General features: G+C 39.4%; 1 protein-coding gene across 1 annotated transcript in view; it reads left to right on the forward strand.

The window, feature by feature from the left end:
* LOC147708349 (alpha/beta hydrolase domain-containing protein 17A-like) overlaps positions 1-26,462 on the forward strand; it is a 471,490-nt gene extending 445,028 nt beyond the window's left edge. The window contains exon 4 of the mRNA XM_086925725.1: positions 26,243-26,462. Within this exon, the coding sequence (XP_086781851.1) occupies positions 26,243-26,462 (220 nt within the window). The remainder of the gene's footprint in view (positions 1-26,242) is intronic.
* The last annotated feature ends 965 nt before the right edge of the window (positions 26,463-27,427 follow it).

Below are 27,427 nucleotides of genomic sequence, written 5' to 3' on the forward strand. Positions count from 1 at the left end.
TTCAAACTTTTCTTATTAAATGTCCGTATAAAATCACAAAGCAAATTGATGGAAACCTGTCGCACACTGCAAATAGAACTACACTTCCAAATGTACACAGGACCCTTAGGACGTCTTCCTAAAATCTCATCACTTAGCGCCTCTTCTGTCTCTGTTGTCACAAGTTGTTCTTTTTCAACTGGACAACCATCCTTCACTTCATAAGCACGACCACTGGTGTCAACTGCAAACACCAAATCATTATCCTGAAAATAAATCTCCTCATTAAAAAATGCCTCACAACTTGAACTATGCATCCATTCTCCGGAAAAAACTTCACAAAAGTTAGTACGATTTACTACTCTCTTCCATCTACTTTTTGTTTTGAAATCAGAAATTACCTTGCTTAGTTTCCAAATTCTATTGATTACCAAAATAAACAACTTTCGCTTAATTTCAAAAGCATGATCAATAATTTTCTCTACATTTTTCTTCTTCTTATAAAATGCCGCTTTCTGTTGGCCTTTCTTAATATTTTTTAATAAATTAACTATTATCCTGTTACGGAACATTCGATTTCGAATGTCTTTAAACTGTTGTTTCCTTCTACTATCATGCACAGAGTTATCTCTTCCTCTACCAGTAACATTTTTGATGGGTCTTTCCTTTCCATTTAAATTGCTTTTCTTTTTCTGAACTGAAACATTTTTAGGATAAATACTTTTTTTTCAAAAAATATTTCTTAAGAATGATTTTGTGCTCTTACCCGGAGCTTTCTTGGTGTTTTGAAAAGTATTTGGGGAAGAGGACTGCTGCAATAAAACATCATCCTGCTGTCTTTGACGTTTTCTAGCCTTTCTAATACGATTTTTCGTTGGCATTTTTCAAATTAAAAAAAGATCTGCAGTTGAATCTGTGGAAAAATATAATAAAAAATGTTATTAACCACTATTACCAAACAGTAAATGAATAACAGTCATCTAAAACTTAATGCCCTACTTATTATTTAACATAGCAAATCTTTTGCACCAGCACTGCATCACAAAAATGACACACAATGGTACAAAACAGGCATACAACAATCATAAATCACTCCCTAATATTTTAAATGATTAATTCAGGATGACGATAAGGTGTGGCCTATCTAAAGGTTTGTTTAGGCCCAGATCTTTGGACTGGGGTGAATGTGTGTCATTGATCCACATTCGGTCCATCACCTGTTTTGTTTGTTTGAGGTGAGGCCAACACATGGTTACAGATAAGATTTTCACTGAAGAAAACAAAGGAGAAAATACATGTGAAGGCCTACCAATGAAGTAAGTCATTATTTGAAAACAATTACATTTCTGGATATGTACTGCTAGAGCTTCATAGGTTGTTTTGGGTCATATTTATAAGGCATTTGAGTGTCTATTATGTTATTTTGCCCTTTTTAAATGGAAAGCGTTCTTCATAGTGCAAATTTCTTGTAAATACGCTCCCACCTGCGGTTGGCAAATTTAGATTTTGATTATGCCCTTACACCATTTTTGGGACATTATTAACATGCCTATGTAACTCCCATGATCAAAATCTAAATTTGCCAACCGCAAGTGGGAGCGTATTTACAAGAAACTTGCCCCATGAGGTACGCTTTCCATTTAAAAAGGGTAAAATAACATAATAGACACTCAAATGCCTTATAAATATGACCCAAAACAACCTATGAAGCACTAGCAGTACATATCCAGAAATGTAATTGTTTTCAAATTATCGTTTTTAAACACAGCATATAAATCAATTGTATACCTGCATTCAAAAAGAAATGACTGAAAATGTCCTTGAGACACATGAAAGCGTTTTCTGGAATGCCCAAGCACCATTTTTGGGACATTATTAACATGACTATGTAACTCCCATAATCAAAATCTAAATTTGCCAAGCGCAAGTGGGAGCGTATTTACAAGACACTTGCCCCATGAGGAACGCTTTCCATTTAAAAAGGGTAAAATAACATAATAGACACTCAAATGCCTTATAAATATGACCCAAAACAACCTATGAAGCACTAGCAGTACATATCCAGAAATGTAATTGTTTTCAAATTATCGTTTTTAAACACAGCATATAAATCAATTGTATACCTGCATTCAAGAACAAATGACTGAAAATGTCCTTGAGACACATGAAAGCGTTTTCTGGAATGCCCAAGCACCATTTTTGGGACATTATTAACATGACTATGTAACTCCCATAATCAAAATCTAAATTTGCCAAGCGCAAGTGGGAGCGTATTTACAAGACACTTGCCCCATGAGGAACGCTTTCCATTTAAAAAGGAAAACATAACATCAAAGACACTCAAATGCCTTATAAATATGACCCAAAACAACCTATGAAGCTCTAGCAGAACATATCCAGAAATGTAATTAATTTCAAAAATCGTTTTTAAACACAGCATATAAATCAATTGTATACCTGTATTCAAGAGGAAATGACTGAAAATGTCCTTGAGACACATGAAAGCGTTTTCTTGAATGCCCTAGCACCATTGTTTGGACATTATTAACATGGCTATGTAACTCCCATAATCAAAATCTAAATTTGCCAAGCGCAAGTGGGAGCGTATTTACAAGACACTTGCCCCATGAGGAGCGCTTTCCATTTAAAAAGGAAAACATAACATCAAAGACACTCAAATGCCTTATAAATATGACCCCAAACAACCAATGAAGCTCTAGCAGTACATATCCAGAAATGTAATTGATTTCAAAAGTCGTTTTTAAAAACAACATATCTGTTTCAGCTTACATAAGAGACCATGGAATGAGGTCCATGTACAACAATAACTTGTGTTACTGCATGCCAGAATGCTACACCGAATATGCAATTACAATTTCTCAAAGAAACAAAATCTATTTGTATTTCACTTGAGACAAAACCACATTTTAAAAACACAGCTTTCTTCATCATTTTCTCCTTAAATCATACTATTCTCTATCTAAATTAAATAAATCTTTTCTCACCTTAGCAAATACTTTTTGAGTTTTGAAAACAGTCTCAGAAATACACCAAATTGTCTTCAGCAGAAGAAAAAGGATGCACTCCAGAGGCTGCAGCTATTGAAAGCACAGAAATACAGATATTCATTTCACATATCTCTCATATTAGCCAATCATAACTCTTCCCTCACTTTTTTCAAATCAAAACCCTTCCCCCCTCTGCCCTCTCTGCCTTTTTTCCATAGCAACCACCTCCTGGAAGACCTCTCATGTTTGCAAATTCACACAACAATGTTTCAATTGAACTCTGAACTCTCAGTGCACCTGCGTATCCAGTGCAATCTTTCATTAAATGTTTCTTCCTTGACCATTCAAATTACATCTTTCAAAGAACACATCCATGCACCCTAACTTTCTGTTTTCAGAAATGGAAATGCACCAATCACTGCTAATGAATCATTAGCATTGGAAATCCTCAGTTTTTTTTCTTTACAAACTCCTACTGTTTCAACTGCCCTTTCATTACCACACTTCATCTGACTGCAGCACAACCTTCTCCAACCATGTTTAATGTCTGGATTGTTGGACATAGTTACATCCACTGGGCTCAAAGGTATGCTGAGAACAGAAATTTACCTAACCTCAATTTACAAGATGTGGAAATTAAATGGTTGGGCCAAAGAGGATTAAAATGTCACCAATTGATACCATTGGTAAAAACCTTTATGCATTTGCCAAAACCTGACCTGTTAATTGTGCACTGTGGAGGTAATGATTTGGGCACTTTGACAGGGGTAGGTCTGGAAATGCTTTTAAAGGACACCTTTGAGCAATTAATGGCACTTTTACCTCAAACTGCCTTGGTATATTCCAATATATGCCAAAGACAGAAATGGAGGTGGTCCAACCAATTTTCTCCACAAATTGAGAAAGCGAGGAAGCATGTAAACAAATCTGTTTCAGCTTTCATGAGAGACCATGGAATGGGCTCCCTGTACAACAATAACTTGCGTTACTACATGCAAGATATCTACAGAGGAGATGGAGTTCACTTCTCAGATGAGGGCAACAGAATTTTCATTCTGAATTTAAGACTGTGCATTGGTACCTACTTATAAGTACCTAAATGTACCATAAACCCAAAAGCTCTTCTCAGAGCTACCCTTCATCTGATCACTCACAATTATTATTTTTTTCTAACTTTTTTCACTAATTTTCCACAAAATACGCTCCCCGGGGCGCTACCCGGTTCGCTAACCGAAAGCTAACCTCGCGGAATTTTTTTTTAAAATGTTTTTTTTCCTCACATATAAGCCTCCTCAGCCACCCTCAGAAAACCTAGGGGGTCAAGATAAGTCTACCATGACCCCTTCTACCCATTCTAAACATTATTTGCCCTCCATCTTGTATCTTAATGCGACCGAAACACAAAATGGTGGACTCCCGTGACGCTTAAGGTTCGCTAACCGGGCCGCTTTCCGGAAAGCGGTCCTAAAAAAAGGTGGGAAAGTAATTTACAGAAAAACGACTAGAGACACTCTCACCAAATATAGATTAGCTCATACTACATAACAATCCCTTTCATTCTCACAAATTTGATTGAAATTTCATTTAGCCATTTAGCCTGTAGACCTATCTAAATACCCTGAGGTAAATTACTTCACAAAACACATCTAAAGTATTGGAATTGACAACCAATGAAAATTTTACTTTCATTTTCAATTTTTTTTTCTTGACATTTGATTGGTTATGTACCTGAATATATATAAAAGAAGAGAAGGAAACACAGCCATTTTCACTACTACTTCCTGAACTACATTTCAAGAGCCTTTTCACCTCCCTGTAAAGTAAATTGATAATTTGTAAGTGGCACTTTAAATTAATTTGTAAAAACGTTTTTTGATAATTATTTACTGTCCCCCTGCTATAGTTATAGATACAGATAGGCTCCTCTGTTATATTTATTGATTGACTTACACTTCTCTGCTATAATTATGAATTTACTTACTTTAACTTCACCGTTAAAAAAACAGAACTACCTGTCTGAACTTAAACCCAACAGTGCCCTAACTCTTCTAATATAATTATTTTTTTATGCAATTTACAGCAAAAAAATGGAAGGGGAGCACGAAAAAATCAATGTTTCCTTCGACATTACAACAGAAGAGATTATAACTGAAGAAATTTTGGATGAAGATTTTATGGATGAATCTTTTGATGAACAATTTATTGAAAGCTTACAAGACATAGAAACATGCATGTTTGAGGAGATTCCAGATGATGTAATGCTGGAAGTTTTAATGAACTATGAAAATTCTGACCCATAATTTTTTTTTAAATCAAAATAAATAAATAAATTAAAAAAAAACGAACAAAAACAACAAATAATTAACATACAGTATTAGAAAAGTCTATCATTCTTTTATCCTTATAGTACGCTGCCCAGAACGCTTTCCGGTTCGCGAACTTGGCGCTTACCACGCAAAAAAAAAAAAAAATAATTTTTTTGACCCTCCTGGGCCCTTTTAAAACCTCCACATAAAACCTAGGTGGTCAACGAGGATCTACTATGCCCCCCTATGGTAATTTCCCCCTTTGTTTTGGCCTCCTCTTGTCTCTCGATCCTACCGAGAGACAAGATGGCGGCCGCTCCGGACTGTTTAGAATGTTGACAGACACCGGAGGGCCAATCAGCTTCGCATCGCAAAGTTCCGATACGCGAAAAGTTCGCTAACCGGAGCGCTGCCTGGAGCGCTGTTACAGATATATATCTTGTTTTAAACGTTAATTTCTCAAAATCCACTAAAGCACATATATTGAGACCTAGCAAAGGCACATCGGGCTAACAGTCCCTACAATTTTCCCAAGTTTCGTGGAAATCCATTCAGCCGTTCGGGCTAAAAGTGAGGCCAACCGCCCTATGGAAATTAACATGGGAAAAACGCGTTTTGGGACCCCCCTTTTTTCTCGGCCCCCCCTTGCCGAACACCCCCCAAATTTCCAGGAGCTGCTCAGAAACAAAATGTGCCATTTTCCAGAAAAATTCAGTCAATTCCGTCCACAAACGCCAAAGTTATTAGACATAGAATTTTCAGAAATCCCATAGGGAAAAAATCCTAACTATATATACCTACTGGCGACCGCCAGTAGGTAATATATATATATATATATATATATATATATATATATATATATATATATATATATATATATATATATTACCTACTGGCGGTCGCCAGTAGGTATATATAGTTAGGATTTTTTCTCTATGGGATTTTTGAAAATTCTATGTCTAAAAACTTTGGCGTTTGTGGACGGAATTGGCTGAAATTTTCAGGAAAATGGCACATTTTGTTTCTGAGCAGCCCCTGAAAATTTGGGGGGGGTTCGTCAAGGGGGGGCCGAGAAAAAATGGAGGTCCCAAAACGCGTTTTTCCCATGTTAATTTCCATAGGGCGGTTGGCCTCACTTTTAGCTCGAACGGCTGAATGGATTTGCATGAAACTTGGCAAAATTGTAGGGACTGTTAGCCCGATGTGCCTTTGCTAGGTCTCAATATATGTGCTCCAGTGGATTTTGAGAAATTAACGTTTTAAAAAATATGTATATCTGTGACAGCGTCCCGGTTAGCGCCCCGGTTCGCGTACCTGACGCGTAACGGAACTTCGCGAAGCGAAGCTGATTGGCTCTCCGGTGTCTGTCAACATTCTAAACAGTCTGGAGCGGCCGCCATCTTGTCTCTCTGTAGGATCGAGAGACAAGAGGAGGCTAAAACGAAGGGGGAAATGACCATAAGGGGGCATAGTAGATCCTCCCTGACCCCCTAGGTTTGATGTGGAGGCTTTTTTTGCGTGGGGTGCGCCCGGTACGCGCACCGGAAAGCGGTCCGGGGAGCGTACTATGAGGAAACAAGAATGATAGACTTTTTAAATATTGTATGTTTATTGATTGTTCGTTTTGTTGTTGTTTTTTTTAATTTTTATTTAAGTAGCAATATGTAGGTACCAATGCAGAGTCAAAAAATTAATATACACCGTCTCCTTTGTAGATATCTTGCATGTTGTTTCAGAAGTTATTGTGGAATATGGAATTCATACCATAGTGTGTCAGGAAAGTAGAAACAATATGGAGGCAGGAGATGATAAAGAGATGTTAAATACACATTGGAGATAATATAGTTGGAGAAAGGAAGTAACTATGAGCAAAATTATTGTGTAACATAAAAAAGTTGCACAGTATACTATAAGTCTGACTTTACATTATAATCAATTTGGTACTAGTTTATGAATTACATATAAAAATGATTAAAGACTCGAACAATTTTTGATTATTAAATATAAATTTATTTTTCTGATTCTTTTTCAAAATTTAATAGACTGTCTAACATTTGACTGTCCGAAATGTCCTCTTGTTGAGTGAACATAACTTCCCACATTTTATCGTCCTCATAATGAAGTAACAAATCCACAGATTCTACACATTGTAGAAGTTCTTGGTCTCGTGGTTCGTCCATGAATTCCAAGTCAATGCGTTCAATGTTTTCCTCATTGTTCATCTCTAGGGCAATTTCAAAGGAAACGTTCTGTTCTCCTTCCATTTTTGTGCTGAAATTTGCATAAAAATAAATATATCAGTAGAGATAGGGCAATGTTGGGTTTAAGTTCAGACAGGTACTTGTGAGTGTATAACAGAGAAGTTATCTATGGGCACTGTATGGTTTCAGGCGTGAAGTAGTACTATTAAAAAGTGCCTGCGAAAAAGCCTAAGTAAATTCATAATTATAACACAGAAACGTAAATCAATCCATAATTATAATAAACAAGCCTTTCTCAATGTCTAACTCTTACAGAGGGATAGTATATAACTATCTGAAAATGTTTTCCAAATTAATTTAAATTGCATAACCTAGTTCTCCGGTCAAATTTATAAAATAACATCTTACCTTTTAAAAACAAGTTTAAGTTGTCAGTGAAAATGTTCTTGCAATGTACTTCAGGAAGTAGTAGTCAAAATGGCTGTGTTTTTCTCTCTTTCTTTATATATATTCAGGTACATAATCAATCAAATGTCAGGTAAAAAAAAGTAGAAAATGAAAGTAACATTTTAATTGGTTGTCAATTCCAACACTTCAGATGTGTTTTGTGAAGTAATTTACCTCAGGGAATTTAGAGAGGTCTACATGCTAAATGGCTAAATGGAATTCCAACCAAATTTGTGAAAATGGTAGGGATTGGTATGTAGTATGAGCTAATGTATATTTGGTGAAAGTGTCTCCAGTGGTTTTTCTGTAAATTACTTTCCCATCTTTTTTAAGCGAGCGCTTCTCAGTGCGTGCCCCGGTACGCGAACCTGCAGCGTTACGGGAGTCCTCCATTTTGTGTTTCGGTAGAATTGAGATACAAGATAGAGGGTAAATAATGTTCAGAATGGATAGAAGGGGGCACGGTAGACGTATCCTGACCCCCTAGGTTTTCTGAGGGTGGCTGAGGAGTCCCATATGTGCGAGAAAAAAGAAATTTTTTTTGGAATTTTTCGCCCGGTTAGCTGCCGGTACGCGAACCGGGTAGCAAACCGGGAAGCGAACATAAGTAAAAATTAGTGAAAAAAGGTACATTCGAAATTTTTAAAGAGTAATTATAGTTAAGGTAGCTCTAAAAAGAGCTTTTGGGTTCTGTGTAGGTTCTAGGTACTTATAAGTAAGTACCAATACACAGTCTTAAATTTTGTATGAAAACTCTGTTCCCCTCATCTGAGAAGTGCACGCCATCTCCTCTGTAGATATCTTGCATGTAGTAACACAAGTTATTGTTGTAGATGCAGCCCATTCCATGGTCTCTCATGTAAGCTGAAACAGATTTATTTACATGCTTCCTCGATTTCTCAATTTGTGGACAAAATTGATTGGACCACCTCCATTTTTGTCTTTGGCATATATTGGAATATACCAAGGCAGTTTGAGGAAAAAGTGCCATCAATTGCTCAAAGGTGTCCTTTAAAAGCATTTCCAGACCTACCCCAGTCAAAGTGCCCAAATCATTTCCTCCACAGTGCACTATTATGAGGTCAGGGTTTGGCAAATGCAAAAAGGTTTTCACCAATGGTATCAATTGGTGACATCTCAATCCTCTTTGCCCAATCCATTTGATTTCCACATTTTGTAAATTGAGGTTGTGTAAATTTCTGTTATCAGCATACCTGTGAGCCCAGTGGATGTAGCTATGTCCAAGAATCCAGACAGAAAACATGGCGAGAGGAGGTTCTGCTGCAGTCAGATGAAGTGTGGGAATGAAATGGCAGTTGAAACAGTAGGAGTTTGTAAAGAAAAAAAACTGTGGAGTTTGAGTGCTAATGATTCATTAGCAGTGACTGGTGGATTTCCATTGCTGAAAACAGAAAGTTAGGGTGCATGGATGTGTTCTTTGAAAGATGTAATTTGAATGGTTAATAAAAAAGTGATTTTAAGAAACACTGCAGTGGATTAGCAGGTGTAGTGAGAGTTCAGAGTTCATTTTAAACATTGTTGTGTGAACTTGTAAACATGAGAGGTCTGTCAGGAGGTAGTTGCTATGGAAAAAGGGCAGAAAGGGCAGAGGGTGTTGATTTGAAAAAGTGAGGGAAGAGTTTTGATTGGGTGACATGAGAGATATGTGTCATGAATATCAGCATTTCTGTGCCTTTGTTGGTTCCAGCCTCTGGAGTGCATACCTTTTGCTCTGCTTTTGTAAAATTGGTGTGTTTCTGAGACTGTTTTGAAATTCAAAAAGCATTTGCTAAGGTGAGATATGGTTCCTTTACTTTAGAAAGAGACTAGTATGCTTTTTGGAGAAAATAAGGAAGCCAGCTGTGCATTTAAAATGATGTTTTGTGTCAAGTGTTTGCATTATGTTTTCCAAGAAGATTTTGCTTCTTTTACAAATTGTAATTGGAGATAATGTGAAATATTAGTACTGACAAGAAAAAAATACATACAATAGAGGCCAACCTAATTAGACTAAAGAATGTCTTTAAAAGGGTCCCGCGGGGCAAATAATAAAAAAAAGAAAATGTCGTTTTCTTTGCGTGGGGTGCACAACACATTCACATTGAGATAGGCATAACGGGTTACAAAGGGGACAAAAGTCTGCACTACCTATCCTTCACTATCTGCAAAAACTAAACAGAGTATTGTGACTCTGTGCTTATTTGTGAATAGAGAATCACCCAAAGAGAACAAATTCCGAAAGATCATAGGCTATTGGCAGTGGGCAGAGAGGCCATGACACACAAAATGGCTGTTACTTACGTGCATGATGGGGCCTAAAAGGGACTAGATGGCGTGGCCACTGTTTCGCGACTTTCACTTTACTTTCAACAGTGGCTGTGGTGAACATAAATGAACGCCGCTCATGTATACCTAATTTTAGTCATTTTCCACAAAAAAGCTTTTGATATTTGCTATTAAAAAACCATTGAAATTCACTGAAAAAACCATAGGTTATAGACCATATATAGTTAGGAATTAGCATTTACAAAACCTTGAAAATTCACTGAAAAAAACATAGGTTATAGACCATATATAGTTAGGGATTAGCATTCACAAAACCTTATTTTACTCGCACAAAACCAATGAAATTCCATATATAGTTAGTTGCACTAACTATATATTTCGCGTACCCGCAATCCACTGCTGATGATGTCACATATTACATCATTCATGACATGATCAGTGACATCACTGATGACATCACTGATGACATCTCAAATGACATCACTGATGACATCTCATTTGACATCATTGATCACATCACTGATGACATCATTCTTGTGCTAATACGATGAACCTCTTCAGACTCTAATATAACCTTAGATACACTCAGTGTATACAGACACTCACACACTGTCACTCATCCATGGAGTTACTCACACACCTAGTCAGTCATGCAAAGAAACAATCTCACCTCCATTTCCTCAACTAAGCAGTTATACACACCTTACTTATTCAAACATATAGTAACACATATTTACTCTCTTATACAATCCCTGATACAAGTTCACAATGATCCTTACAGTCACTCACACATTCACTGGCTCTCAAGCACAGTTATTTATATATGCCAACTCTCACATGCACTGTGTTTTACATATGTACTTACTATGACATGTAGCATTCAGATATCCATTCACTCATCAATACACTCATGCACACAGTCAACAGCCCATTCAGCTGTTTCCACATGCACTCTTGAACTCATACACCTAGTGAATCAACTGCTCACACATCTCTGCACAGCGTCACACTCCTCCCAGCCACCCCCACACACACTCAGTCAGACAGTTTAGTCACTAACCCATGCATTTAGTAAGACACATTTATTCACTCTCATACAGTCAGTCACACACCTACTAAATCCTTCATCCAGACACTTATACATCCACTCATTCTTCAATATGTAAAACATATTTAAACTTTACAGAAACACACAGTCACTGGATGATGTCATCAGTGATGTCACTGACCATGTCATGAATGATGTAATATGTGAAATCATCAGCAGTGGATTGCGGGTGCGTGAAATATATAGTTAGTGCAACTAACTATATATGGAATTTCATTGGTTTTGTGCGAGTAAAATAAGGTTTTGTGACTGCTAATCCCTAACTATATATGGTCTATAACCTATGGTTTTTTCAGTGGATTTTCAAGGTGTTGTAAATGCTAATACCTAACTATATATGGTCTATAACCTATGGTTTTTTCAGTGAATATATATATATATATATATATATATATATATATATATATATATATATATATATATATATATATATATATATATATATATATATATATTACCTACTGGCGGTCGCCAGTAGGTATATATAGTTAGGATTTTTTCTCTATGGGATTTTTGAAAATTCTATGTCTAATAACTTTGGCATTTGTGGACGGAATTGGCTGAAACTTTCAGGAAAATGGAACATTTTGTTTCTGAGCAGCCCCTAACAATTTGGGGGGGTTTCATCAAGGGGGGGCCGAGAAAAAAGGGGGGTCCCAAAACGCGTTTTTCCCATGTTAATTTCCATAGGGCGGTTGGCCTCACTTTTAGCTCGAACGGCTGAATGGATTTGCACGAAACTTGGCAAAATTGTAGGGACTGTTAGCCCGATGTGCCTTTGCTAGGTCTCAATATATGTGCTCCAGTGGATTTTGAGTAATTTAGGTTCAAAAAAAGATATATATCTGGGCGGAGCCTAACCACACATCTGATCTGATTGGCTGTTAGCACTTCATCCAAGAAGTGTTGGCAGCCATCTTGGGACCAATATACATGATAGCACCTCATTAAAAAGCATTGTAGTTAATAGAGGGTTTTAGGACTTTAGTTACATGATAAATCATTTGTTGATGGTACCATACTCGTTTTAGGAATTGTGGTGGGTTCTAAGGTGATTTTACCATGTGAAAAAACCTTCTGCTGTGATATCATGAATATTGTTTGAAAGAAAACTAATATCTCATGATTTTCCCACAGTGGTTTGGAAGGGGATCTATAAGCTGAACTGAAAGCATATTTTCTGTAAATTCACATTATCTTTCTCAGTCATGTGAAAATGAAGTCTGACATTCTCAGTAAAACATGTACATCCAACAAGGACAGAGACTGTCAGTTGATTCCTTTGTGTTCTACTGCAGCCTCCTAGAGTGTTCTAAAGAACAACTAGAGCGCTAACAGTCCTGCTTATTACAAAGGTATGGCACACCTGAAGCCATCTTGATTGGAATAAAGTGGTAACTCTTAAAACATTTAATTTAAAAAGAAACAACATGAGGGGGTATATTTTGCCATAGAAAGTATGATTAGTGCTGCAGAATGAAAAATTAGGGCACATTTTGAGTGACTTCTCAAATCCTTTTCTATTTCATTAAAACATTCTGACATGCAGTCTCCCAAAATGGCCACCAGAGACAAAAGAGCCCAAATGTAGCCCAAATATCACCCAGATGTAGCCCAAGTATAGCCCAATGACAGAATGTCCCAGAGTGTTCTAAAGAACAACTAGAGCGCTAACAGTCCTACTTATTACAAAGGTATGGCACACCTGAAGCCATCTTGATTGGAATAAAGTGGTAACTCTTAAAACATTTAATTTAAAAAGAAACAACATGAGGGGGTATATTTTGCCATAGAAAGTATGATTAGTGCTGCAGAATGAAAAATTAGGGCACATTTTGAGTGACTTCTCAAATCCTTTTCTATTTCATTAAAACATTCTGACATGCAGTCTCCCAAAATGGCCACCAGAGACAAAAGAGCCCAAATGTAGCCCAAATATCACCCAGATGTAGCCCAAGTATAGCCCAATGACAGAATGTCCCAGAGTGTTCTAAAGAACAACTAGAGCGCTAACAGTCCTACTTATTACAAAGGTATAGCACACCTGGAGCCATCGTGATGGGAATAAAGTGGTAACTCTTAAAACATTTAATTTAAAAAGGAACAAAATGAGGGGGTATATTATGCAATAGAAGGTATTATTAGTGCTGCAGAAAGAAAAATTAGGGCACATTTTGAGTGACTTTTCAAATCCTCTTCTATTTCATTAAAAAATTCTGACATGCAGTCTCCCAAAATGGCCACCAGAGACAAAAGAGCCCAAATGTAGCCCAAATATCACCCAGATGTAGCCCAAGTATAGCCCAATGACAGAATGTCCCAGAGTGTTCTAAAGAACAACTAGAGCGCTAACAGTCCTACTTATTACAAAGGTATGGCACACCTGAAGCCATCTTGATTGGAATAAAGTGGTAACTCTTAAAACATTTAATTTAAAAAGGAACAAAATGAGGGGGTATATTTTGCCATATGAATTATGATTAGTGCTGCAGAAAGAAAAATTAGGGCACATTTTGAGTGACTTCTCAAACCCTCTTCAATTTCATGAAAAAATTCTGACATACAGTCTCCCAAGATGGCCACCAGAGACAAAAGAGCCTAAATGTAGCCCAAATATCACCCAGATGTACCCCAAGTATAGCCCAATGACAGAATGTCCCAGAGTGTTCTAAAGAACAACTAGAGCGCTAACAGTCTTACTTATGACAAAAGTATGGCACACCAGAAGCCATCTTGATTGGAATGAAGTGGTAAGTCTGAAAACACTCAATTTAAAAAGGAACAACATGAGGGGGTTAAGTTTGCCATAGAAAGTATGATTAGTGCTTCAGAAAGAAAAATTAGGGATCATTTTGAGTGACTTCTCAAATCCTCTTCTATTTCATTAAAAAAATTCTGACATGCAGACTGAAACATGCACTTTGAATACCAGCAGCAGACGTCCCTGGTGAGCAGTAGCTTTACTACAGTGATCTAATGTGCAACTAGAGTGCTAACATTCAGAATTTATGGCAAATGTGTGACACATCTGAATGCCTTCTTGATGGAACCAAAGTAAACAAGCATTAAAAATGCAATAGATCTCGCCCTCGTTTAAGTTAAAGCCATTCTGTTTGTAATGAGGTGGCTTTTTAGCTTTGCTTTTATTAGTGTTTTTTCAACTTTCATGTAAATAACATGCATCTGTATGCATATAAGTATATGTATGCATGCATTTATGTTTGTATTTATATAGATATACAGATGATATATGTTTATATATGTATGTATATATATATATTCACTGAAAAAACCATAGGTTATAGACCATATATAGTTAGGAATTAGCATTTACAAAACCTTGAAAATTCACTGAAAAAACCATAGGTTATAGACCATATATAGTTAGGAATTAACATTTACAAAACCTTGAAAATTCACTGAAAAAACCATAGGTTATAGACCATATATAGTTAGGAATTCGCATTTACAAAACCTTATTTTACTCACACAAAACCATTGAAATTCCATATATAGTTAGTTGCACTAACTATATATCGCTCACCCGCAATCCACTGCTGATGATGTCACATATTACATCATTCATGACATGGTCAGTGACATCACTGATGACATCACTGATGACATCTCAAATGACATCACTGATGACATCACTGATGACAACATCCAGTGGCTGTATGTTTCTGTAAAGTTAAAATATGTCTTACATATTGAAGAATGAGTGGATGTATAAGTGTCTGGATGAAGGATTTAGTAGGTGCATGACTGACTGTATGAGTGAGTGATTAAATGTGTCTCACTGAGTGCATGGGTTAGTGACTAAACTGTCTTAATTTGTGCATCATTATGTCTGTTGTTCTGTAAACTGTTGCATGTGTTGATAAGTAGCTATATGAGTAACTATATGGGTTATTGATTGGTTGCCCAAGTATTTGTATGGGAGACTGAGTGTGTGTGTGGGTGGCTGGGAGGTGTATGACTCTGTGCATAGATGTGTGAGCAGTTGATTCACTAGATGTATGGTTTCAAAAGTGCATGTGGAAACAGCTGTATGGGCGGTTGACTGTGTGCATGAGTGTATTGGTGAGTGAATGGATATCTCAGTGCTACATGTCAAAGTAAGTACATATGTAAAACACAGTACATGTGAGAGTTGACATATATAAATAACTGTGCATAAGAGCCAGTGAATGTGTGAGTGGCTGTATGGATCATTGTGAACTTGTATCAGGGATTGTATAAGAGAGTAAATATGTGTTAGTATATGTTTGAATAAGTAAAGTTTGTATAACTGTATAGTTGAGGAAATGGAGGTGTGATTGATTCTTTGCATGACTGACTAGGTGTGTGAGTAACTCCATGGATGAGTGACAGTCTGTGAGTGTCTGTTTACACTGATTGTATCTAAGGTTATATTAGAGTCTGAAGAGGTTCATCGTATTATCACATGAATGATATCATCAGTGATGTGATCAGTAATGTCAAATGAGATGTCATCAGTGATGTCATCAGTGATGTCATTTGAGATGTCATCAGTGATGTCATTTGAGATGTCATCAGTGATGTCATCAGTGATGTCACTGACCATGTCATGAATGATGTAATATGTGACATCATCAGCAGTGGATTGCGGGTGCGCGATATATAGTTAGTGCAACTAACTATATATGGAATTTCAATGGTTTTGTGTGAGTAAAATAAGGTTTTGTAAATGCGAATTCCTAACTATATATGGTCTATAACCTATGGTTTTTTCAGTGAATATATATATATATATATATACAGGCGCCCATGTGCCTTAAAAATGGTAGCGTGGGTAATTGTGGACAATTTTTAATAGCAGCATCAACACGAGTATCACCCATCACGGGACGCAGCCAACACCATACTACGAGAACCAGCATGCTTATAGCGCTGACCAGCCCGTTTGAGAAGACCACCAGGGGGCGAGCAGCTATAAGGAGTAACAACATGGCGAGTAAGTGTTTGGCTGCGTGGATGCCGAGGCGACTTTCCCTGAAGAAGGTCAAGGTTTTGACCAAAATGCATCGGAACAACAGCGCCGTAACTGCAAACAGAAAATTAAATGTTTAAATATTGCCAGAACGAGTGCGACTCATCTTTGCCTTCGTGTGAGACTTCCTGTAGATATATATATATATATATATATATATATATATATATATATATATATATATATATATATATATGTATATATATTACACTCCAGTCTCCCTCATATCCTCATTTTTGTGAAAGAAGGAAAGCACTCCGGGGATCATTTCTGTTATTTATTCACAGAATAGCACAACTCCAACAACAGACGCGTTTCGGTATCCAACCTTCGTCAATGTTTACCGAAGCGCCTGACCACCATGTTATTTAACATACATTTCCTGTGTCGACATAGTGAAAGGACTCATTCGCGCTGCACTGATCGCGCGCCATCTTGGACTTCCTAATGGCATATCATCACGCATACAATATGCAGATGTGAAGCATCGAACATGTTATATTATGCATACATATTGCACTAGTTCAACCTATCGCCCCCTCAGATGGGCAAAATCGACCAGCAGTGGTCTCAATCCAGCCCTGTATGGGCCTCTTCCTCTCCCAAACGTCAATCACTGGAACCAAAATAAACAAAGGCCCGAAATACACCCTCAAAATAAAGGAAGAAGTCAGAGTAATATAGAAGAGAGAATATAGAGTACCTCAGAAGGAGAGAAGACACATCTATACATATATACATATGTACATACTAGCCAAATCCCCCAATAGGAGATAAGTAATTGAATCACTGAATCAGTCCATTCAAAAAAGACAATCCAGAAAAAGGAACAACCCTTTACCTTTTTCCCAATAGGTTAAACCCCACTCTATACAGGTGGGAGAGGAAGAGGCCCATACAGGGCTGGATTGAGACCACTGCTGGTCGATTTTGCCCATCTGAGGGCGGGATAGGTTGAACGAGTGCAATATGTATGCATAATATAACATGTTCGATGCTTCACATCTGCATATTGTATGCATGATGATATGCCATTAGGAAGTACAAGATGGCGCACGATCAATGCAGCACGAATGAGTCCTTTCACTATGTCGACACAGGAAATGTATGTTAAATAACATGGTGGTCAGGCGCTTCGGTAAATATTGAATTAGGTTGGATACCGAAACGCGTCTGTTGTTGGAGTTGTGCTATTCTGTGAATAAATAACAGAAATATGAGGGAGACTGGAGTGTAATAGATTACGCGGGCGCACCCCCGCGTCTAGAAAGCACCCGTCGGCGAGTGCTCCACGCTTGTGTGTTCGTGGAGAGTATTATATGTACATATATATATAAAAATACACATATATACAAACATATATTTTATGTTTTAATAATGTACTTTTACAATGTATATGACTTTACCACACATGCATTTGCGTTATAATGGCATGCATGATAAAGTCATAGGCGTTGTAAAAGTTTTAGAAATGATGTCTTTGCGGAATAATAGTCCTGCGTTATAAAAATTGCGGAGTGATGGTATGCAGGATGTTGGTTTGCGGAATATCATCACATATTCCCGGGGGAGGGAGAGTCACTTTCTTGCTATTTCCGTGGTGGCGGGCCTTTTGTCCGGATGTGCGTGGCGCAAAGCCTATGCGCAACAGAAGTGGAAAATCTCCAGTATGCGCTTCAGACGTCACCGGGAGTAAAGGTGAAATTACATTTCCTGCACAATGGCCCCTGTTTGCGCTCCTTCCGGCCCTTGGGAATAGCGCCATGCCTGACCTCCATACAGTAAAGCAGGTGCACTTCACTGGGAGCGCGGGGCAAGCACACCCAGAGCTGTAATGTACAGAACCTGGGAAGAAAAAACAATGAAATATTGGGCACAACGCTCGCTTTTTTTCTCGTAATCTTGCGCCCGCACACGTCCACGCCCCCAGCACACGCCCACAGCACACGATTTTGAGACATGGCATGAAGGGCGGAACGTACCACACGCCCCCAGCGTTTGTCACGCCCCCAGCACACGCCCACAGCACAACGCAGACACGCCCACAAGGGACTACTTTGCTGGCACGGTTCTTATATCTTTTAAATGTATATGGTGGGCGTCTGCATAGCCTATGTCCTTCTGCTGCAACTTCCCTTTCCAACGCTGTATTGGGTGTTGTGATCGGTGCTGTGGTTCCTGAGATTACCAGCCTCAAAGGTTTGGGCTCTCTCTGTATTATAGTAGTATAGATAATGTAATTAATTTGGTGATATTATTGTAGTCAATATTGTTTGAGACAGTTTTTTTGGCAAATCATATGTTTATTTAAAGGTAACTATATAGAGGCAGAGAGGCTTACTGATAGTCAGATGGAGAGGAGGGGAATGTTTTTTAATTTTTTTAAATAAGTGATGGAACAAGCACTGGCAATGCAAATAGGCCGGGTGTTAAAAGAATATTGAATGGGAATGTGAAGTATTACTTGTAAATAGCATGGAATGGAAATGTATTTGTGTGGAGGAAAAGAATTGTAGAATAATATTGGTGTAGGTTAAAAAGTCAAGTGACAGTTGCACTGTCCAAAATATCCATGTAGGTTACTGACTAGCCTCCTCTCTTCTGTACTGCTGCTGGAGTCATAACACCATAAATTATCTAGTTATTTAAGACACTTTAATAGCATTATAATGTCATATTGGTGCCCCTAAAAGTTCAAGCTCAGGCAGTTGGAGAAATAAACAGAATGATCACAGCTGTGTGGATGGCAAGCACATTGTTGTGGAAACACAACTTCCGCCCAATCAAAACACGTACTCCTGGCTCCCAACATGTGGGTGGAGCCAAACCCCCTCTCTAGTGATACTCACATAATTGTCTGCCAACAGCTGTGCTATCAAGCCATATCATAGAACCAACAGGCATGTCAAGGATGGAAAGCTGTGAGGTTCTTTCATGGTTCCTTTCTGATGACCTGCATTGTAATGTCCCTTTGGTTGTATTGACTCCCACTGTAAATGTATTAAAAACTTCCCTGCTTGGAAAACTTGCTTTTCATTGTAGTGCATTCATGGTAATAGTATGTGGATACAGCCCTCGTAATGAGGTGTTTAACCTTAAGAATATAATCTAGTATGAAGGGATAATTTGAACAAGTTAGAAAGGAGGGTTAGGGCACTGGAGGAGAGAAAGACAAAGATTTGATAAATTGGTAATTCAAGATTAGGAGGGTGCATGAGAGGGTTTGGCTGATTTTAAAATGTATACAATTTATCTTGGTGTAGAATCCTAAAACAAAGACTTTGGATCTTGGATTATAGATCAGGGGTGATGGTTGTTCGAGGAAGAAAGAGAGATGTGAGTTAATGGCGTAGGCTAGATGTCTAGGGTGTGCTTTAAGTAACCTGACTAGGAAGCCTCTGAAGCACTCTGAAAAGGTAAGGCTGTCATTTAGGGGGTTACCAGGGCTCGCAGTTGCGACCCCTAGCTTGCTCCTTGCTACCACTGGCACTGCCTTTGGGATCCCTGGCCTCAGAAGTGGCAAAATCAGTGTCAAGAACACAGGGGAGTCCCGGATTATCAGAGTCAGGCTCTAACCTCGTTTTCATGTCATTTTTATTACATTAATAAGGAATAAAGTCCTTGAAAAGCATGTGCACAAGGTGCTCACTGATTATCTGGAGTCACATGATCTACTGCATCCCACTCAATCCGGCTTCCGCACCAATCTAAGCACCGAAACAGCACTTCTGGAAGTTTCGGAGGCGATCAAGGAGGTGCTGGATTCGGGTGGCAAAGCGATGTTGGTGATGTTGGATCTGTCGGCGGCCTTTGACACCGTCCCCCACGAGGGTCTCCTCGCTAGACTTTGTGAGATCGGTCTGAGGGGGACGGTGCTCAGCTGGTTTTGTTCTTTCTTGGCGGGCCGTCGACAAACGGTCTGGGCCTCTGCTAGTTCCGCCGAGATGTCGTCATTGGGTGTCGGAGTCCCCCAGGGCTCAGTGTTGAGCCCGACTCTATTTAACATCTTCATGACCCCTTTGGCGGATCTGGCGGAATCTTTCGGGGCCCAGATCGTTTCCCACGCTGATGACACCCAGCTCCTTTTCACGTGCGAGAAAGGTGCGGACTTTGACGGAGAGAGTATCCGGGGTTGCCTTGGGGCTGTTTTTAACTGGTTCCAACGTAACAGCCTCAAGTGCAACTCGGATAAATCGGAGGTACTCTTCTTCGGGTGCAGTTCGGATCCAGACTGGCAGGAGTGGTGGCCAGAGAACATGTTTCCTCCCGCAGGTTCCTCCGAGGTGGCCAAGAACCTGGGGATTAAGATCGACAATGGCCTAACACTACGTTCCCAGATAATCCGTCTCACTGGCGCCTGTTTTGGTTTGCTCCGGATGCTGCGCAAGTTTCTCCCCTTACTATCGGAGGAGCACAGGAAGATAACAGTGCAGGCTATAATTGGCTCGAGAATTGATTATTCTAACATCCTTTATTTTGGCCTGCCTGAGTATCTGTTACAACGGCTGCAGGTGGTCCAGAATTCGGCAGCACGGGCCATCTTTGGAGTATCTGGCCGTGCTAGAGCCTCGGGCCTCCTGCAGTCACTGCACTGGCTTCCCGTCCGGAAGTGGATAATTTTCAAAGCCCTGACTTTGGCTCATAAAGCTCTCTATGCCTCAGGAGCAAAATACTTACAAAAAAGGCTAGCCTTTTACCACCCTGCTAGGTCCCTGAGGTCCGGGTCCCTGTTTCTTGCCACGGTCCCTCGCATAAAAAGGGCACACATTGGAGGCCGATCTTTTAGACTGCTGGCCCCGCAGCTATGGAACACGCTGCCAGTGACACTGCGCGGCACTTCAAATTTACTGGCATTTAGGAAGGGTCTTAAAACCTGGCTTTTTACCTCTTAGTTGTCACCTCTGTGGTTTATCTGGATCTTTCCTTTTTCTCTGTTTTTTTCCTGTTATGTTGTCATATAGGTGTGCATCCAAAGCGCCGGGACACTCATTGAGTAGCCGTGCGCTATACAAAACCAAGATAACATAACATAACATAATAGTTTATTATTCACATTAGTGTAATAAAACGTGGAACAGCAAGATCTGGACCTTTACTGGCATCTTAGATAAGAATAATAAAATGGTTTTAATGTATGTTGTGTGTGTGCATGTGGGTGAGAGTGGGTTTGGGTGAGAGAGTGTGTATATGTGTGAGCATGTATGTTTGTATATGGGATCAAGGATGTGTGTGTGAAAATGAGCAAGTAAGTTTTAAGTGAGTCAGAGGGAGAGTGAGTGAGAGAGTGCAAGTGAGTGATTCAGGGAGAGAGTGAGTGCACAAGATAAGGTAAAAATGAATGAGTGTGAATAATTGAATGTAAATTAGAATATGTGGTTATGCTTGAAGATCCGCTATTGCAAATGGCATGCTTTTTGGCTTGTCGAAGCACCCTTGACAAAATGTTGGTACTGGAATATTGGAGGCAATAGTTTCATATGGGATATCCTTGGCAAAACGCTAATGTGGTACTCTGTAGATACATTTTGGCATGGAGCACCCATGAAACAAATTCTTGGGTTACTTGGCACCTGTGGAAAATTGCTTGTGATGAGACATTGGTAAAAATTCATGGTGTATGGGAAAACAACTGTGGCAGGTCATGGGGCCATCCAGGACAAAATGTGGTCCATGACATATAAGCCATAATATTTGACATAAGGGACCTCCATAGTGCAAGAGATTTAGTATTAGGAAAATTCTTGCACAGCCGTATTGTATGTAATGTTTGGGCAACAGGGGCACCATGGCAAAATGCAGGTCCTAGCAATGGAAATTATGTTTCACTTAAGGGGGCACCAATAGGACATTTTAAAAACATAAATGGGTGAACTCATGGGGACTGTCAGATTTCAGTAGCTTGGTACACCATGATAGGCATTAAATATGTAGCAAATGTATGTGAAAATTGAGCATTGAAATGCACCAGTAAGTCCCATTGTTTTCCAAAATGTTCTCAGACAAGAGAAACCTTCACCCGTTGTTCTCCCCCAGAAGAATCTATAATATAATTATGTAACTTCAGCAGTGTTAATTTTTGTGATGTTAGTCAGTCAGTCGATGGCTCTTTATTCAGTCAACAAAGTTCATAAAAGCACAATATAAAACCCAGCAAGATGGTGTATTACGTCTGTGCATACAAATATTCCTTAACATAAATATACAAGGAGTTGTTTAAAACCCTGTGCAGATGAACAAATACATATTCATTATTGCCATATATACATGAGATTTCATGTTAGTGTGTGCAAATCGCAGTTAAAGAAAGTCTAAAACAGGAGTCAACAAAAGAGTTGGTGGTTTCGATAAACAGCAAGGAGGCTCACCCCAACGAAGACCGGGCAAAAAAAAACCTCTTTTTAGGGTCTGCTATGTTAACAAGAGATGTTGGGGACCACCTAAAAACTATTGGTCTAGTTATATCAATTACAAATCTCAACCATGAAACCTCTAGGAAGATTGCAATATACTGCCAGTATGTAAACTAAATAAGACCTTCAAATAAAGTACAGGTGCATCATTTCAGTACTAATAACATGAGGTACAAACACAAGATCATCCATTGCCCTTTCCCTACATGGAGCTATCCCTAAAAATATAAAAGTGGCAGAAAAGGGATTTTAGGCAAAAACTGCTAGCGACAAGTCATTAAGTAGCTTTTTCCTAAGTCTAAGTGCACCAGCAAGAAAGCTTACATCCCCAAGGCAGACTAAGGTGGAAGAAAGCATTTGTAAGTTCAGCAAATCTGGTCTTATCTGTGCAAATTGATTATTTCTTACCAGTGGGAGAATGTTTCTTGACCATAATACCCGATACAAATTGCAAGAAAACATGAAGTGTAAAATGTCGTGCTCAGGGAAATTATCACAAGAACAAGGTTTTAAGTCACCCAACTTATAAACTCCGATGGGGAAAGCTAAAGATCAGTGTATTATATTAAACCTAAATCTTAATTATAAGCAACAATGGTCGGTGTTATTAACAAAGGACAAATAGGATTCCCCCGGGCATGTTTTCAACAAAACCTACTGTTTCACAGTGGGTTTAAGAAGCTCCCTATCCTCTCTTTCACATTGTCACCTAGACAAAAATATATGTTTAGGTACTGTAACTCCCTTAGTCGCAACTGTCTGCAATTGGTAAACAATTCTATAGATCCTGCACTATTCAGCATCATTTTACCATACCTTAGCCATGGGATTTGCAGTGTGCCTTCCAGAGATCTTCAATCTTCAATCACAAGCTGGTTTAGAATGAGAGCAAGGCTAGACTAAATTCTAAACCATTTAATGATGGGTGCCAGAGCAATGAGGTCAGTGATATAACCCAAACCCATTTCCAAGGACAAGTGATATCGGCTGTGCCTCGCAAAAGTATATTTCTTTTGTTACCATCCATGACCGTAAATAAACTCAGAGAATTAAAGAGTTCCCAACCTTTTTTCGACTGCGTTAACTGCCCTAACTTAACCATAGGTGCTCCCTGAACCCAATGCCGAGAGCAAGGGGAGAAGGGGGCCCGCTAGAGGCCCCCAAAGTCCCTTTTTTGATGGCGGGTTAACCGCCATTAAAATGGCCGGTAGAAGGGGACATTGTAATCCCTACGGCGGTGCTTGAGTAAACACCGCCACTGTTGCAGGGATACAAGTCACTCCGACGGACTGACGGGCTCCTTGAGCCCGTCTGGTCCGTGGTGGTCGGTCTCTCTGACCGCCTACCATTCGGCCGCCATTGCAATGTGACGGGAGGTCAAATGGTATCCGATCACGGTGGAACTACTACCGACAGCCTGACGTGGCGGTCCCACTGCCATCCTAATGAGGCCCATAATGACAGTGGGGTCAATTAGGATGCCATCCTGTCGGGGGACAGGACCGTCCGCCAAAGAGGCGGAGGTCCGTGCCTCAAATTAGGATGCACCCGCCACAGTGGCGGGTGCACCACGCATTTTTAACATTGCGGCGGGCGGTAATGCTAAAAATGCATGTTGTACGTTTCAAAGCACAACATGACAGGCACCACACGGTGCCTGCCATGTTGTATTTTGAAACGCAGGAGGGTACCATAGGTACCCCCCATGTGCACCGCCACCCCCCCCTTCACCCTGGGGGCCGCAACGGGCCCCAGAAGCAAAGATTGTATGTCTTTTCGTGGCGGCATTGCCCCCACGGAAAGGCATTGCCAACAGCACATCCTAATATGGCTGGCGGTGTCTGATAGACACCGCCACCATATTAGACCCTCGGTCGTCTTCCCGTCGGCCGCGGTCACACCGCCATTGTAATATGGTGGGGGAAAATAGGTGGCGGACAGGCACGGATGGCAGACGGATCGCCATCCTAATCGGCCCCAATATCAGGATGGCGGAGATTTATCTTACTACCAAGATTCTCTAAAAAAACACATGAAAACAATCGATCATGCAAGAATGGTCACCATGCAAAACCTCGTACTCTTACTGGAGCAGGTCGGGATAGTTCTGGAATACTATATATATCTGTGCTGAAAGGAAACTTACAACTTATTATTTGACCTATAAAACGAGGTGTCATGCAAACCTCCAGTGGGCCTGTTTATGTTTTAATGTGCTGATGAGGTGATAGTCACATTTTTAACATTTAATGATCCTCTTGACCATAGCTGTATATTAAAGTGTGATATTAGGTTTGACTGGGCAGAACAGCATTGCATCACAAGTGTCAGGCTAATCCACTGCACATATAATAGTAAGGGGAGCTTAGAGGGAAAAGCGGGTACCTTAGGGAAAGCCCTCCACTCAATGAAATTCAAACACAAAAAATCCCTGTACCCAGGACTCAAGTTAGCAATCATCTAACGGGCATGAGAACATTCTCCACTAGAATCTTCTATCGTAAAATTCTGGATATACCCCCTCTTAATTCTATGTTTAGCTATCTATTGTCTCTAATGCCCTACTGTCCATACCTAACACCATGTTTGTGAACACTAATAGGGGGGTTCAATGTGAATTCAACTCCGCACAACCTATGATGTCAGCCCTACTAAGGCCATACATACAACCACACACAGACACTTGAAACAGAAAAAATGTGTGGCGGAGAGGAAGGCACCTCACGGGCGAACACCCTCGGGGAAATTGGTCAGATGTTTACCAATACTTTGCCCCTTTCTCATCATTGGTAGCCATTCCTTTTCCAATTAAACAAACGTGTCATAACAAAAATTAGTGAAACAGATAAAGGTAAAGGTAAAGGTGCAGAACAAGGAGCTCAGAGCATAGCTCCTGGACGTGACAAAACAATACAGAGTGAAGGTAAAATCAGCAGTCACACCAACTATACCACTTTATTACCGAATGAGGTATGCACTGCTGAGTTAAAAAGGCTGGTAGCTTACTGTCGCATATCACTACCTGTAACCGACATGTTTCACTGCCCAGTAAATTTTATGGTAGATTCATCAGGGTTAACACTCTGTTGCTGCACCAGCTTTGGACATCTTTAAAACAGGAAACCTAAATCAGCCATGTTCACTCGTACCAGCTGATCAGGCAATTCTCCGCCTTACTGTCGATTGTAGTATCACTCGTACAGGTATCGTAACGGGACCATAAATCATCCCAGGAACCACTGCACAACTTGACTGGCTCATAATAAATATGAACTGCTTTATTAAAAGATGGAGCCCCTTAGAGGTAGAATTAGAGGACTTCAAAATGTGTTCATCACATGTAATTTGCTGTATAGTCTCGATGTGTTATTTCCTCCCACTTTCCCACCACACTTTCACTCAAGGTTTGTAATATATTAGTTGTGATCATCTTGTAGCAATAGTAATGCTAATTCATTTGATTATTTGTTTCTGATCTTTTAGCATTGACAAGGTGTCGAAGATCACATCTCCGGTCCTCATCATCCATGGCACGGAGGACGAAGTGATTGACTTCTCGCAGGCCTTGGCGCTGTTCGAGCGCTGCCCCAATGCTTTGGAGCCTCTGTGGGTCAAGGGGGGAGGTCACAATGATATTACTTTTTTCAAACAGTATCTGACTCGCCTTCACCAATTAATCTCAGAAGACCTAAAAAGACACTGACAGCACTGAAGACAGATCTCCCACAGGAGAAGTACATTTACGCAGTAGCGGTTTTCATTACAGGGGATTACAGTACGATTACAGAGTTATGAGCGAATATATATATATATATATATATATATATATATATATATATATATATATATATATATATATATATATATATATATATATATATATATATTACATGCTAGTTCCGAAGTTCACTTCAACTTTTGAAAAAAGCAGATCCAATATATTCAGGTTTGGCCCAGAACCTGCCTCCCAGAGGACTGAGGGTCTTGGCTTGGGGGGATTATAAAACAAGAGGGTTGCTTCTTCAGGCAGTAGGAGAGCGTGCATGTTTCTTGTTCACCTTTGCTCTTCTTGTCACTTCATATTGCATTTATGTTGTCAGACACATACGCTGGTTCATAGGAGTTAATTATTAGACAAGTGCAAAACACCAACATATGCACGCAAACATTTGCATGTTTTTACTTCTTGGCAGAATAGGGTGGTCGAAGACAATATTGAAAGATATGGAATAGAAAATGTTTCTTTACTGCCAAACCCTTGTGAACAGGGAGAATAGGAGACTTGAAGACAAGTCTCACTATACTTCCGTCCTGTCTCTTCTACCTTCTGTAAATGCTGTCTGCAATTTCCATCTGTTGTTCATTAGAGATGCTTTGCCAATCAGCAGTGTGGGTTTCTGAGATGCTACAAAAGTATTTTTCACAAAGGAAGTATTTTCGAATTATTCTATAAGCTAGTTGGCTTTAGTGCAGAAGGGTGAGAAATTTTCGGTTTAAGATTTTAAATGTTTATTTAGGTCATTTTGCTGAACTGTGATTTCATTTAAACCTTCAAATGCATTGGTAATAAATAGAACATGAATTGATATTTTTTCTTTTGTAGTTCTGGTTTAACCCTCGAGTGAAACCTGTAGGTCTTGTTCGCACTGTCATGCACAGAAGTGCATG

The sequence above is a fragment of the Lissotriton vulgaris genome, chromosome 6 (assembly GCF_964263255.1).
Source record: "Lissotriton vulgaris chromosome 6, aLisVul1.2, whole genome shotgun sequence".
Lineage (NCBI taxonomy): Eukaryota > Metazoa > Chordata > Amphibia > Caudata > Salamandridae > Lissotriton > Lissotriton vulgaris.